At 27.2% G+C, this 14,761-nt stretch overlaps 2 protein-coding genes across 11 annotated transcripts in view; one reads left to right on the top strand and one right to left on the bottom strand.

Moving 5' to 3' along the window:
• Positions 1 to 14,761, top strand: part of LOC105200605 (probable G-protein coupled receptor 158) — a 167,021-nt gene that overhangs the window by 67,072 nt on the left and 85,188 nt on the right. The window lies entirely within an intron of this gene.
• On the bottom strand, positions 456 to 14,020 carry LOC105200593. Of its 8 annotated transcripts, none has more exons than XR_005575792.1 (3): positions 7,434 to 14,020; positions 5,584 to 5,708; positions 456 to 1,737 (listed from the first exon to the last, which is right to left on the bottom strand). XR_005575792.1 is itself a non-coding variant. In XM_039454746.1 (2 exons), the coding sequence occupies exons 1-2, from the start codon at positions 7,678 to 7,680 to the stop codon at positions 7,159 to 7,161; spliced, it is 258 nt and encodes an 85-aa protein (XP_039310680.1). In that variant the 5' UTR covers positions 7,681 to 7,693; the 3' UTR covers positions 6,527 to 7,158. The 8 variants fall into 8 exon arrangements, 1 of the variants encoding a protein (XP_039310680.1); XR_005575793.1 differs by lacking the exons at positions 456 to 1,737; positions 5,584 to 5,708 and adding an exon at positions 6,527 to 7,169 and having other exon boundaries at positions 7,434 to 12,089; positions 12,195 to 14,018; XR_005575790.1 differs by lacking the exons at positions 456 to 1,737; positions 5,584 to 5,708 and adding an exon at positions 6,527 to 7,169 and having other exon boundaries at positions 7,434 to 9,687; positions 11,870 to 14,010.

The following is a 14,761-nucleotide window of genomic DNA, read 5'->3' as shown; positions in this document are numbered from 1 at the left end:
TATATTCTGAATATTGATATGTAATTAAAATAATTAAAAATGATAAAAGTAATAAAGGAAAGGAGGAGGTTGTGGTATATCATTTTATCTTTTGATATTAATTCAATATTAATACGGCACAATTCTAACTAATGCCAGCTTATTAGCCATAGAGTTCTACCAATTACCTTATAGGTAAAAGTTCGGATACATAGAACGAACGATTTATAATTTACTGAAGAGGGAAAAAGGATGCATTTGTGAAATAACAGGGCAGTTGTGGAATACTAACAGCTAATGCTATGAAAGGCATTTTTATTTATTAAAAAAAAAACATAAATTAATGATCTTTCGTAGATCATTAATTTAAGTTTTTTTTATTACAAACAAATAAATGCCACAAAATAAGGTTTTACGAACATTTTATAAAATATATTTTATTAAAAATAGTTTTTTTACACACAAAAATTACACACATTAAATTCAATAATATTATTTAAAATTTACATTCAAGGCTTTCAAATTAAACTAAAGTTAAAAATTTAATATACAACATATTTCTCAAAATTACGTAGAGAGTATACACCTGTAAAAATTCTTGTTACCTGCAAAACTAAAATTCAGCTTTCATATATCATCAGTAACTATCCTATAATATCTAAGTAGATTGTAACAAAGTAATTTTAACAATTGTTCTTAATATTTATTGCTAATTATACAAGATGTCATAATATTACACTATACCAAATGTATTCCATGACCACTGTCATTTGTCTTTAACTATAAAATAAAGCAGAATAAACGTTTGAATGTTTTTAAAAACTTAAATTAATATTACGCTTCGTATTATTTCTATTTTTAATTATTTTGATCACTAAAATTCATTTTTTTCTAACAACTTGAACAATATTCACCTACATAATCTGCCTGTTTCTTGCAACTTTGCATTACTATATATTACTGAAAATGCTGATGCGATTATGTTTGAAAGTTTATATCACTTCTCTGTTATAAGAATTGAGTACAAATATTTAATAATTATTTATGTGCACCTTTAGCTCGCCATTGGTATTATAAAAGCATCTGATAGGTATTCCTCCGGCGAAATATCCTTTGTCGAATGGAGGCTGTAGAGGGTATTTTACAATACTTATTTCTGTACGTGAAGTTGTGATTGTATGTTACATGTCCTTAGTGACATGACTGCATGATCATCATTAACATAATTTATTAGCAAAACGTCAGCAAAACGTTAATACAAATTTTCATTGTGTTACTGAGAATCTTAATATTTTTCACGTGAATCTAAAAAATATCATATTAAATTATACGTCATATATCATTTAGGTAATATTTTATATTTTTACGAAGTTTTATCGAGAATACGTTCGATATAAATCTTCTCTTTCTGTTTTTCTGTAGTTTTCCTAAATGTCTTATTAATATCTTTTTTTAGACGTTCAGATACTTTTTGGATATTTTTAGATTATGTTGCTTAATTTCTTTATTTAGTTTTTTTTTATTAGATATAAAACAACTTGAAGAAACTTTCAGGTATTTTTATGTCACACTTTTCTTTGTTTTTTTTTCTCTTTGTTTTCTCTTTTTCGATTTTCTTGCTGAATTACTCACTGTAATCTGGATCTTCAATACACATTTTATCCTTTCAGCAAGTGAACTCACAATATTGCTTTTCTACGTCTCTTTTCGTTTTATAGCCATTCTGTTTTCCTGATTCTTGCGAGCTGTCATTATCATCTTTAAAAAAAAAAAAAGAAACTGGTTGAATCAGTACGTTGTTGTTTATTCGAACGAGAAGTTACAATGACAAACCTTCACGTTACAAATGAAAGATCAAAACACGTAATTATTAGAGATCTCGGTAGCATTTACCCCTCACTCCGAGCATCGCGCGCCGCGAAAAGCAAGACCGCACGCAACGGTATCCCGTTTGCTACGCTGATCGCCAGACCGCTACCGGCGTAGGCGGCCCTGCTCGAAATGAAAGAAAACGCCGGGATCCGGACTCTGATAATTATACGTATATATTTTAAATTGCTTTTTATTATTAAAAGATATTGAAAGAAAAATACTTAGGAGATTAACGCTAGATGCGTTGATAGTTATCTGCAGCTATACATGTATAATATGTTATATACGTGTATAAACAATCAAAGTGTGATGAGATTTAATATAAAAGAAAAGTTCAGTTTTATTAGACAAGTTGAAAAAATAATTTTATCGATTTGTTTCCCTTCATTTTAACCAACGCATATTGAAAGTTAATTTTTACTTATTTCTTTAGCTGTATATCTCTCTTCCTCTCATCCCCTTTTCTCTTTCTCTCTCTCTCTTTCTCTTTCTCTTTGGTTTTTTTTATATTTGTGAGATGTATGTGCCGTCTACAACGGTCGTGAAATAAAGCTTGCGACGATCCGGCATATAAATCGACAAATGAATATAAATGCAAGCTGAAATGCAATGTGAAAATATAAACATCTAATAATTTTCGCACTACTGAATGCTCAAAAATATTCATCTGTTTGTGATTAACTTTTAATATCAACCAATAGTTTTGAAACAAATTTCGAACGACAATTTAAAAAAGTTATAATTTTATGAGGAATGTGTGAAAAGCAGTATAACTCACATGCTTGACTAATTGCATTAATTTTTAACGTTTCAACTATTATGCTTTTAGCGTATCTGATGCGAATTAATAAGCTACGTAAAAGCGTAATTTAATACTTTCTAGATAATATAGTAAAATATATATTAAACTGTAAAATGCACTGATCTTATACGACCCAAATATTTTTGTCAGGTTTCTTTGTCAATTTTATTTGCGCATAATTTACGCGTGCAGCAATAAAATTAACTGAACAACGTATTTTTATTAAAATTCTGTGAATACAAAATGCAAAATGTTTTTGTTCTTTTTGGCTTTTAAATAATATTGCTGTAATACTGATATCCATGAGTCTGCAATAAACATAAAGTGCACAAGTGCTTTAAGGAGAAATCTATCAAAAGCCGGAATAAATAATTTTCAGAAATACATTTACATTTTAGTAGATCAACTCTAAAATAATGTCATAAGTTCAATATACAGCTTGCTAAATGATTTATTTTAAGTCTTTATACATTATATAACTTAATATAATTGAAAAATAATTTCATATATGATTCGATTGTTTCCAATTAGCTTTATTAATTTGTAATACTCAAAGTTATCAAAATCGTTTAATTAGTGTTAATAAGCAGATAATTAAATATTTATTTTCTGCTTACATTATCTAACACCATTTTACACCACGAGTGTGAACGGTCATTTCCGATGTATTTTTTCTTGATAAATATGAATTTGGTGTCAAAATTTGACTATCACGTCACAATTTTGAAAAAAAATGGACTAAAGGTTAAAAAAAATGATGATTAAGGTTTTAACGACGTTTGTAGAATAAGTGTCATTTTTTTAATTTTATAAATGCCTCGCGAAAGTATCAACTTTTAATTTTAAAATGCATTTTGGTTTGTTTTAATATAATTCTTTGTTACCGAGAAAAAAATAATAACGGAAATAGTATAATAATAGTAATAATAATAATTGCTATATCTCGAAAACAAAAAATTATATTAAAACGAGCTAAAATATATTTTAAAACTAAAAGTTGATATTTTGCGTGGCATTAATGAATTAAAAAAAAAATGGCATCGGTTCTATAAATATCATAAAAAAATCTTTAAAATTATAACTTTTTAAACTAGAATTAATTTAATTAGAAAATTAAATTAAATTTTATTATGACAAAATAATAAAATTTAATACTAAATGTTTATAATGATTATAATAAAAATATGTGTATCCATAGTTAAAGGTGAAGGAAACGAGTATTTTAAAAATCGGAATAAATAATGTTTTTTAAAAGACGGTATTTTTGGCAAAATACTAAAAATGAGACGTACAATTTATTTATTTTGATGTTTTTTGTTAAAACATTTTATATATATTTGATACGTTACTTTCAATATTATTTAACATTTCTTTGTATTTATAATTCCAAGTCGAAGCGGAAATGTTCTTGTCCGGTGCTGCTTGATAGTACTTTTTCGAAACTAGTGCGTTATAAGAACAAGACTATGTCTACGTCTGCACGCAATGCATATTAACAATAAGCTTCACTATGCATATGGTACAATATAAGTTCTCTTATTACTGTAATTAGAGATGTAAATGACTAAAACAAAAACTAGAAGCTTTGAATAATAAACTTAGTAAAGAAACAGTTTTTTTCAGTTATTTACATATCTAATTATAGTAATAAGAGAACTTGTACCATAAATGTGAAGAATCAAGAAGCATTAACGTTATAACTACATCTTAGTGCTGACGAGAGATGTGAATGACTGAAAAAATTAGAAACATTGAATTTAAAAACTCAATAAAAAAACAGTTTTTTACTCTGATCTTGTAAAGTTTTTTTAATCGGCAATATATATATATATTTTCGACATTTAACGCTGTATTATTGTTTTAAAATTTAGTTTTTGTATTTATTAAAGATAAATGTAAACACACAATTAAAATGTAGTACATTAATTAAAATTATAAAATTTTTATAAATTATTATATAAAACTAAAATAGAAATAGTTGAGGCAAAATATTACTGGCTCTATAAATTTTGATTTAGAAACAAAACTAGACTTTTCCAGCAAATAAGTTCCCAGCTGAATCACCGTAGAAATATTTGTTGAGACGAAGTTTTTTTTTCTCTCTAAAGTGTGTTTTCAAAAATGCATAGTGAAATTTATTGTTAGTATGCATTGCAGATGCAAACTTAGATTTGTTCTTATGCACTAGTTTCGAAAAGGTATTATCAATTAGCACCGCACGAAGGCATTTCCGCTCCGATTTAAAATTATAAATTTCAAAGAAATATTAAATAACACTGAAACTAACGTGTCCAATGTATATATAAAACGTTTTAACAATAAATATCAAGAAAAAAAATTGTACGTTTGTTTGCTAAAAATACCTTTTTTTTTAATAGATTTTTTACACCGTTACTTTTTCCGATTTTTAAAATACTTCATTTTTTTCATCTCTTCTGCTGATATTAGATACTAGTGTTAATTTTAGATACATTTTTAATTTTAAAAAACTGCGTTGAATAAATGTTCTATCTTAAAACACAGTTCTAAGTTCAATAACACAGATCACAGTTCTGAGAACAAGAAATTGTAGTAGTATCATGTTGTAAATTGATAGTCAATTTAATAATAAATGCTGCCAACGAGCCCTAATGCTGTAATGACGCCAATGCGAAACCTTTCTCCTTTACCATAGAGAATTATAATTAATTTTATTTTTATTTATCATAAAATTTAATGACATAATTAATATTATAGAATTTAATTACGAAATTATTCATTTTATCAAAATTTAAAATTTTCATAAAAATTTACGTAATTTATGCGTTGAATCTGAATGTCGAGTACAATTGCATGTAATTTTATGTCCAATAAAATTTATAATAATATTCTACTTTGGAAGATAATTCAATCTAATAGACTTAAATACACTTTTTTAAAAGAATTATTACCTGTGTTTCTCGGTCATTAAGTAGATACATGGCGGCATAGATGTGCGACATATTCTTCTATAATCCTGTCACTGGCCTTCCAGACATTGGTTTTGCATTGATTTTGCACTTGTTCTTGCAGCTGACTATAACACATAATTTATGTGACGAATTCTTCTTGCTCTTAAAGGAACATACTTCTAGATTTCATATCACTACGAATTTTTTGTAGAAAAACGGATGAACAAGTCAGTGTTTAGTTCATTGTAAAAATCATATTTTTATCTATTTAACATTTAAATATGGTTTTTTACTTAACATTTAAATTTTATTACAAAGTTATATAAACTTGCTATTTAAATCATATTTTCAAAACGCGTAGTCATTATTTGTATTTTGAAGATCAATCAATTTGCAATCTTTTACACTTTTTCTAGAAACCAAAAAGTGATGCTTGCTTTTTTAACGATGCTTACGTTTTGTTTTAGTTAAAAAGGAGCAATACATTTACAGTAAAAAAGAAAAAAAAACCATTATGATGACTTGAATCCCAGCTGTCATTTCAAATACAACATTTCAGTTATTTCCAACATTAGATTTCAACTTTATAAAGTTTTATCTTTATAAAGTTTCAGCTTTATAAAGTTTGTGCTACGTCGCTTTTTGACAACTTCTATGGCAACAGCAATGGTCGTAAATGCCGTTTTTAAAAATATAATTTAGGAAAATGCTATTTTATGTTATTTTTCTTAAATTTAAATGTCAAGCAGAGAAAAAATATAATCTTTACAATGAAATAAACAAAACTTTTACTATTTCTTTTTTTTTCTCTTTTCACAGAAAATTCGCGAAGTTAAGCTTCGTTTTGAATCTTTTATACGAATAGTATAAATGTATATGCTCTTTTAAACCTAGAACGCTATTGATATTAAGTTTAATTTTTGTTAATTAATGTAACACGAAATTTTCATACATAATACATTTTTATTAACAAAATAATTATAATCTGGATTTTCACAAACATAAATAACTTAATCCTTAACTTAAATCGCTCACTGAGTGATTAGGGGATGGAATTTCTGAAGGCTTGCACGTCAAACTTATATACGATAGTAGAGAAGAACGTGATGTTATGGCCTTTGTAAGGATTATAGCTATTCGTAATATCTTTGTCATTGTGACGAATTCTAATAATTACTTATGGAATTATTTACGTATAAGTAGCCCATTAATGACCCCAATATGTTGACATACAATAACATTTCAATAATATTATTTATTAAAGGCCTTAAATGTGAATTTTAATATTATTGAATATTACTTAAAATTCACATTTAAGGCTTTCAAGTTAGACTAAAGTTAAAAAATTAATATGCAACATATTTCTCAAAATTACATAGAGAGTATACACCTGTTACCTGCAAAACTGAAATTCAGCTTTTATAAAAACACAGCGAACACTAATGACCATCCTAAATATAATATCTGAGTAGATTGTAACAAAGTAATTTTAACAATTGTTCTTAATATTAAATGCGAATTATACAAGATAATCATAATATTACACCATCCCGGATGTATTCCATTTGACCGTCGTCAATCATCCTCTATAAAATAAAACAGGATAAACGTTTGAATGTTTTCAACAGCTTAAATTGATATTACGCTTCGTAATATTTCTATTTTCAATAACTTTATATAACCACTGAAATTCATTTTTTCCTAACAGCTTGAGCAATATTCGCGTACATAATCTGCCTGTTTCTTGCAACTTTGCATTATATTGCTAAAAATGCTGATGCGATTATGTTTGAAAGTTTATATCACTTCTCTGCTAGGAATTGGGTTTAAAATATTAAATTAATAATTACCTCTGAGTATCTTTCGCGTGCCATTGTTATAAAGACACGTGTAACGATACCTTCCTTCCGTAGAGTTTACTGGTAGGCTCAGTATGGTAAGTGTAGGACATTTTTTAAATTTATTGTAAGTAGTAGTTCTTATATTTTCTGTGGTACTAGGTGGAGTTGTGGTCGTTGTTATATTTTCTTTTGTACTAGGTGGAATTTTCATCGTATTACATATTCCTAATGATATAACCATGGTCATCATTAACATAATTGTCAGCAAAACGTTAATACAAATTTTCATCGTGTTGCGAGAATCTTAATATTTTTCACGTAAATCTAAAAAATATTAGATCAAATTATACGTCATGTTTCATCTAGGTAATATTTTATATTTTCACGAAATTTTATCGAATATGTTCGATATAAACCTTTTCTTTCTGTTCTACTAAAGTTTTTCTAAATGTCTTATCAATATCTTTTTTCAGACGTTTAAATACTCTTTGAACACCTTTAAATTATGTACCTTAATTTCTTGATTTACCTTTTTTTATTAGATATAAAATAACTGAAGGAACTTTCAGAAATTTTTGTGTCACTCTTTTCTTTGGCTTTTTCTCTTTGTTTTCTCTTTTTCAATTTTTTTATTGATTTACTTAACTTACTGCAATCTGGATCTTCAGTACACACTTTATCCTTTCGGCAAGTAAACTCACAATATTGCTTTTCTGCGTCTTCTCCCGTTTTATAACTATCCCGTTTTCCTGATTCTTATATAAACTATAATTATCATTTTTTGAAAAAAACTGGTTAAATCAGTACGTTTCTGTTTACTCAGATGAGAAGTTACAATCACAAACCATCACGTTACAAACGAAAGATCAAAACATGTAATTATCATTTTTTTTACATGATCTTTTTTATTTTTTTATTTAAATTATTATTTCTTTTTTTTATTATTTATTCACTAATTTCAAATAATTTATTTATATGTTCTAACATTAATGATTATTTTTTATTTTAGTCTTAATAATAGAATTAAGGATTCCTTCCTGTCGTCTTTGGTTTCTACTAATTTCTAAGTTTATAAACTAAAATTCTTTATTTATTTTATTAACTATTGTAAAAATCTTGATAGCGTTTAGCCCTCACTCGAGCATCGCGCGCTGCGAAAAGCAGAATCGAACGCGATGGTATCTCGTTCCCTGCGTTAGACCGCTATCGACGTAGGCAATGTTGTTTTTCGCAAAAACCCCACCGAGATTCTGACTCTGATAGTTATACGTATATATTTTAAATTGCTTTTTATCATTAAAAGATATTTAAAGAAAGATACAAGAGATTACGCTAATGCACCGATAATTATCTGCAACTGTACGTGTATAATGTTATAAACAGGAATTTTATTAATGTAGCTGCTTAAACTTGATACTGAAACAGGCCTATAATATCATCTCTTTTTCAAAGTTATTCAATAAATTTATTATTATTCTACTACTAATCTATAAGTTACATTACGTGTATTACAGATTTTCAGTAATACAATTTATGTAGGAAGAGTTTTATGTACGTACGTTCCTACATACATTTGCATTTATTCTGCAATATCTTCTTTTTTAATTATTTATTTTATTTTGATTAAATATATCATTTTACTACAAAATTCTATGTTCTTTAAACAAAATCTATTTGTTAAATTTATTTTAATGAAGGAACCACATTACCACCTTTATTTGTCTTTGATTCATGTAATATCGTCACATTTATATAAATAATGTCCTAACAATAAGAAATCTAACTTTAAGTCTAGAATCGATTGAAGAGCACATTGACGAATATAATCGTTAAGTTGCTAATTAAAACTATTGATTATAAATAAAATTATTGTATAAAATATAAATGAAGGGAAAGAGCCGTATTACCTCCTTCTCTTCTGTAGACTTTATACTTCATTATTCTACTTAACTCGGCAACTATTCAGCTTCGCTTAAATATTCTTTATCTATATTTAGGACTGTATTCAGAAACATCAAAGATATCATTTTTATTCTTGTTGTTTATTGAATGTTAAATAAGGGCAAAACGACACCTGGGTGCGTTCGAGTAATGTTTCTGAACGCAGTCCAGATGTTACCTCTGACGTCACTTGCACTTTACTTCATTATAATAGAAATAAAAGTCGAGCAAATTAAAGGCTAGTTGTTATAATCGAAGTCTACTAGTATCAGTATCGTCAACATCACATTTGGAGCATTACATTTCTTTTCCATGTAAACATCTGTAAAAATTTAATATAAACGAAGTAGAGTTTGTACTGTAATAAACTAATAAATAGAGGAAGGTCGCCAATATTGTTATATCATTTTATTTTTGTTCTTTTGGATGCTTTTTAAACATAATAAACTAAAAATTAAAATTAAACTTTCAAAAATATAAATTTAAAATAAAAAGTTTCTTCTATTGTAGTAATATTTTAAATACTGTTTTGTATTTTGCAAGAATTAAAGTTTTGATAACATAACTAAAATCGAGTCTGAAAAACTTACTTTATAAAAATAATTAAAAGCTGCAAAAATTTGGTACGTGAATTATAGGAAGGAAAAGAAAAACACAAAAACAAAAATAAATAATATCAAAATTAAATCCTTATGTAATTATATAATTTTATTTTATGACAATTCTTTGCATACCGTTTACCGCGCTTGATTCGTATTTATTTTATATTTTTTGTTAGATTGATAAAAAATAAATAATTCTTCTTAAAATTAAGAAAAATAGAAACAATGAATACGTGTACATTGGTGATAATTATTAATAAATCAATTTAATTATTTAAATTATTTATAATTCCATAGTGAAATTAAATGATTAAAACTAATAGAATTAAATAATAAAATTTAATGTGGAGAAATGGGACAGATTTATTTTCATAAAGTTAAATATTAAAATGAGTTTATTATAATTAAAATATTTTAATATATGTGAATGATATAATTTAAAAAAATGTAAATAAGTAATAAGCTGCTGTTAAGAATAAATAAGAGTATATAAAATTTAATTTTTACTACCAATATTATTTAAAACCGTTTCTAAACATAGCAATAATGACAGAACTGGTATTAATTCAGATGCTGCTTTGTAATAGAGGAATTAATTTTTAAACAGTTTATTATAAAATAAATAAATGAATTAAATAAGAAAATATATTTTCATTCATAAAACAAGAATTTTTATATTATAATAAAAGATTAGAGTTGAACATTTTAAAAATAGAAGCAGTTTAGAGACTAGAAAATAAGAATAATATTATTTATTTTTATAGTTTATAAAAAAATAGAAAATTTATTAGAAAGAAAATACACAAGTCATTTGTCGAATGTGCATCATGTTCTTAATTATTGTCAGTCTTTAGTGTTGATCAGAAAAGTGAACTGAAACCGGTTTATACTTCTTAGCAATTATTTAAAACAACACGATGAGAAAAATAAGAAAGAGAAAAAATATAAGCACAGAACAATTTTAGACAAACGTGTAAAATCATCTAATATTATCTATAATACACACGTTGTTTAAATTATGCAATTCACAAAAGACTATCAAAATTTTATTCTCGCATTTGAAAAATTTGTTTTTAGCTGATTTGATATATAATATAAATAAGCCATAAATATATGAACTATAGATTTTAATTTCTTAAATTAAATACAGATCATATTTTATTTGATATTAATTTAGTGCAATGTTTAGTTTTCGAAAAATAGAAGGTGTCACTTTTTGAGGCGTATGTCAGTATTAGCGACATACATTCCTCTAATATACACGTTGGGATAATGTATCATTCAAAGTATTTAGTTTCGCACGCATACAAAGTTTTCTTAAAAATGTATGTATTGAATCCGAATCTGAAGTACAATTTTGCGTGAGTTAATTACCTTTAATTAACCTTCATTTATAATTTATAGTTTTCTAGGCACAAAAATGTGCTTTATGTTAAGCGCATATGTATCATATTATTATAAGTATATTATCATAAGCGTTTTATGATAAGCACGATTAAGAGGTGTTGCTTAGTTTCTTGGTTATTTTCAATTTATTTTTGATTCGAGTATTAAAAAACACAAGTATTTACTTTGAAAAAATTTTCTCGTTTATTTATGAATGCTCTATGTGGAAGATAATTTTATTTTTGTGAGGGATTAAAATAAGCATTTTATTCTCACTTAGTTTATTTTAATAATTCCATAAATAGAGTTTATAAAAAATAAAATAAGTTAAATGAGCTTTACGTGACTACCTTATTTTTTGTGCGTTTACGTGGCCTGTTTCTATTTTATTTTTTATTTGAAAAAGAAGAGCGACTTTCACACTTGTTTTGAGTTAATTACACCAATTTAGAATCTACGTTGTCTTCTGCTTGTGACAACAGACCTAAATACACTCTTTCAAAGAAAAACGGTTACCTGTGTTTCTCGGTCATTATAGGGGCGTGCGACATGTTCCTCTAGAATCCTGTCTCTGATCTTCCGGACATGGTCTTGCAGTTGTTCTTGTTGGTGCCTCTATAATTGTACGCAGAATAACGTTCTGTTTGTTCATTGCATCCTTATCCTCCTGACTAACGGTCGATGATGCCAAGGTTAACATCATTGTCACAAGTATTAACAAAATACCCACGAAGAACTTCATTTTTAAACAGTGCAATAATTTTTTGTTTAAAACCCAAGTATGGACAAAGATCGAAATCCGCGCGCCTCTATTTTATTTTATTTATTTATTTTTTTTTACCCTTTCTCAATTTTCTCGTCTTTATTGTCGTAACTTGTGTAAAATGTTCAAACACTTCTTACTCTTAATGCTTCTTTAGTCCACTTATCTCGGCGAGCATCTTGCCGCTTCGCTGTTGCATGTTCTCTATTTATACTCAGACGGCGTTACTTCCGACGATGCACTTTGCTTTATTACAATAAAAATTAAAACCAGTGCAGATTGAAGCGGCGCTAGTTGTAGCAATCGAAGTCTACTATCAATGTCATCAATGAAGACTGTAGCTAGAACACTTTCCATCGCTCTCCCGTGTAAACGTTTGTAAAACTCTAATATAAGTGGTTCGTACTACTCTTACAAACTGTTAAATAATGTATGCGTTAGGATAGGTAGTACACAAAGTGTTCAGCCTCGCACGCATATCGCTTTCTATGACTTGCTGCCGAGACACTATAGCTCTGCCAGCTGCAGATCAACGTGACAGATTATATCGATCTTGACTTAGTTAAAGATATTTTTAAAAATAATATCTTTCGTTGATCGATAGAAAATAGGTCACTATACGTCGGTGAAAAAGACTTAGGAAAGGTAGGAAGACAAATAATGATATATGTATATATTTCTTCAATTCTATATCTATCTCTTAGAAATTCACTTTCATAATCGCTGTGGAATTTTTCGTTCGCAGCAAGGGTGTGGTGATGCAATCGACTTATACACACACCCACGAACACGCACGAAACATAATATTTGAAAAATATTCTATTTTCAATATTGAAGTGTAGTGAATTTTATTAATTAGATTATTTTCTATATTGAAATTTAATTGAAAGAAGTTTACGCAATAAATCTTGTTTCTGTAAATCAGAGAAAAACTCTAAGGACATAAAACAAATTATGTTAATATTAAAATTGTTACCTTCCAAGATTTGTTTTCAAGTTCTTCTTGTACAGCCCGCATTTCTCCTCGTATTTTCTTCTATATCGTAGAGAATATCTTGTTTTCTTACTTAGGTCTATTCAAGCTGATATCTGTTACATGATCGCTCCAGGAGTGATCTTTGTCTGCAATCTCCATATGGAATACGGTTGCTGCATGTACCTGTCTGACTCATCCGTGTGATCGATAATAACCGGCCACGTCACTTTTGGCACAGGAATTGGCGGGAAAAACCATGCACTTCGGTGTTTGCTCTCTCTAGGGTAGGCTTTCTCCGCCGGTTTTTTCATAACAGGAGGAGGAGTGTCTACTCTTGCGGAAGATTTGTTAGTAATGACACGAAAATTATACTCAGGACAATCACAATTTTCCTGAGACATTGTTGGGTGTACCCACTTACCAAAGCTAATTACATAGGAATAAATTTTGACTTTTATTAGAGTGATAAATCGCTCGAAAAATTGTACAAGTTCAATTTTCACTCTTTTTGAGTGATGTTTCACTCTATGAGATTTAGAGAGAATATTTATAATTGTTCAATCGGAAAGAGAGTATATTTATATTGTGCTTTGTGTTGCGGAACAATGAGGATTGCTCCCGGATTGTTGTCCGTAACCGGGTTGAACGAGAACGCTCAGTTCCTAACAGTGATAATTTCGTTGACAAGTATGATCCTTATCAATAATACATATTAACGAAATTATCACCACTAGAAACTAGAATGAAGGAAACTTCATGTAGATTGTTCTCGAACAGATTACTCCAAACGAAAATTTATTCCCTAAATTATTTTATTAATCAATTTAAAATTATGGAGAGAGAGATTACACACATCTATGGCTTTACTATGGAATATTAATTTTTTTAATATAAAAATTGAATTAAAAAAAGAAGTAAAATAAAAGAGAAGTAAATCTTTTATTATATATTGATTTCTACAAAAATTCTGCCTAATTTAATTTTTTTTTTTTTTTATTTGCTGACATATTTTACAGAGAAAAACATGAGGTAATGTTCCGCGAAAAAAAATTGAGATTTTTCGTGAAATTATTTATGCTTGTAAATTGCAAAAAAATTCATTAAATAAAAAAATAATAAACATTCAAATTACTATATCGTCGAAATCGTTAGTCGTATAAAAAAAAATGCACCAAAGAGAGAGTACATCAAAGATAAATATCCAATTTTTAAAAATACAGTACATAAAATGATGTCTTGCTTTAGTTCTAAATATTTGACGGAATCAGTATTTTCAGATATGAATATCATAAAATCAAAAATCAGAAATTCTTAAACTAATGAACATCTTGATCACTGTTTAAAATTATCCTCGTCCTCTTATAATCCTAATTGCTAAGTCTCTCAACGCAATGTCAAAGATTTCATTAATATTTGCATTACTTTTTACTTTTCTTAAATTTTATTATACGTTCAAATTTTGATTTTTATTTTATTTAAGTTCTATTATAAAATTTATAATTTTTATATTAATCTTTTTCTTATTAATTTATTTATAGTTTTAACACCTATCCCTATTAATATGTTCAATAAACGGTTAAATCATATTTTATATATAATTTTGTATTTTTTAGCAAAGTTGCTCTACTAAAAAAAAAGTAGCTCACATATGTAAAAAGATTGGACACTC

The sequence above is a fragment of the Solenopsis invicta genome, chromosome 11, assembly GCF_016802725.1.
Source record: "Solenopsis invicta isolate M01_SB chromosome 11, UNIL_Sinv_3.0, whole genome shotgun sequence".
Classification (NCBI taxonomy): Eukaryota; Metazoa; Arthropoda; class Insecta; order Hymenoptera; family Formicidae; genus Solenopsis; species Solenopsis invicta.
This window is presented reverse-complemented; position numbering and strand designations above follow the sequence as displayed.

Coding starts and splice junctions, on each gene's coding strand:
- LOC105200593 (XM_039454746.1), bottom strand. CDS start 7,680: ATGTTAATGATGACCATGGTTATATCATTAGGAATATGTAATACGATG.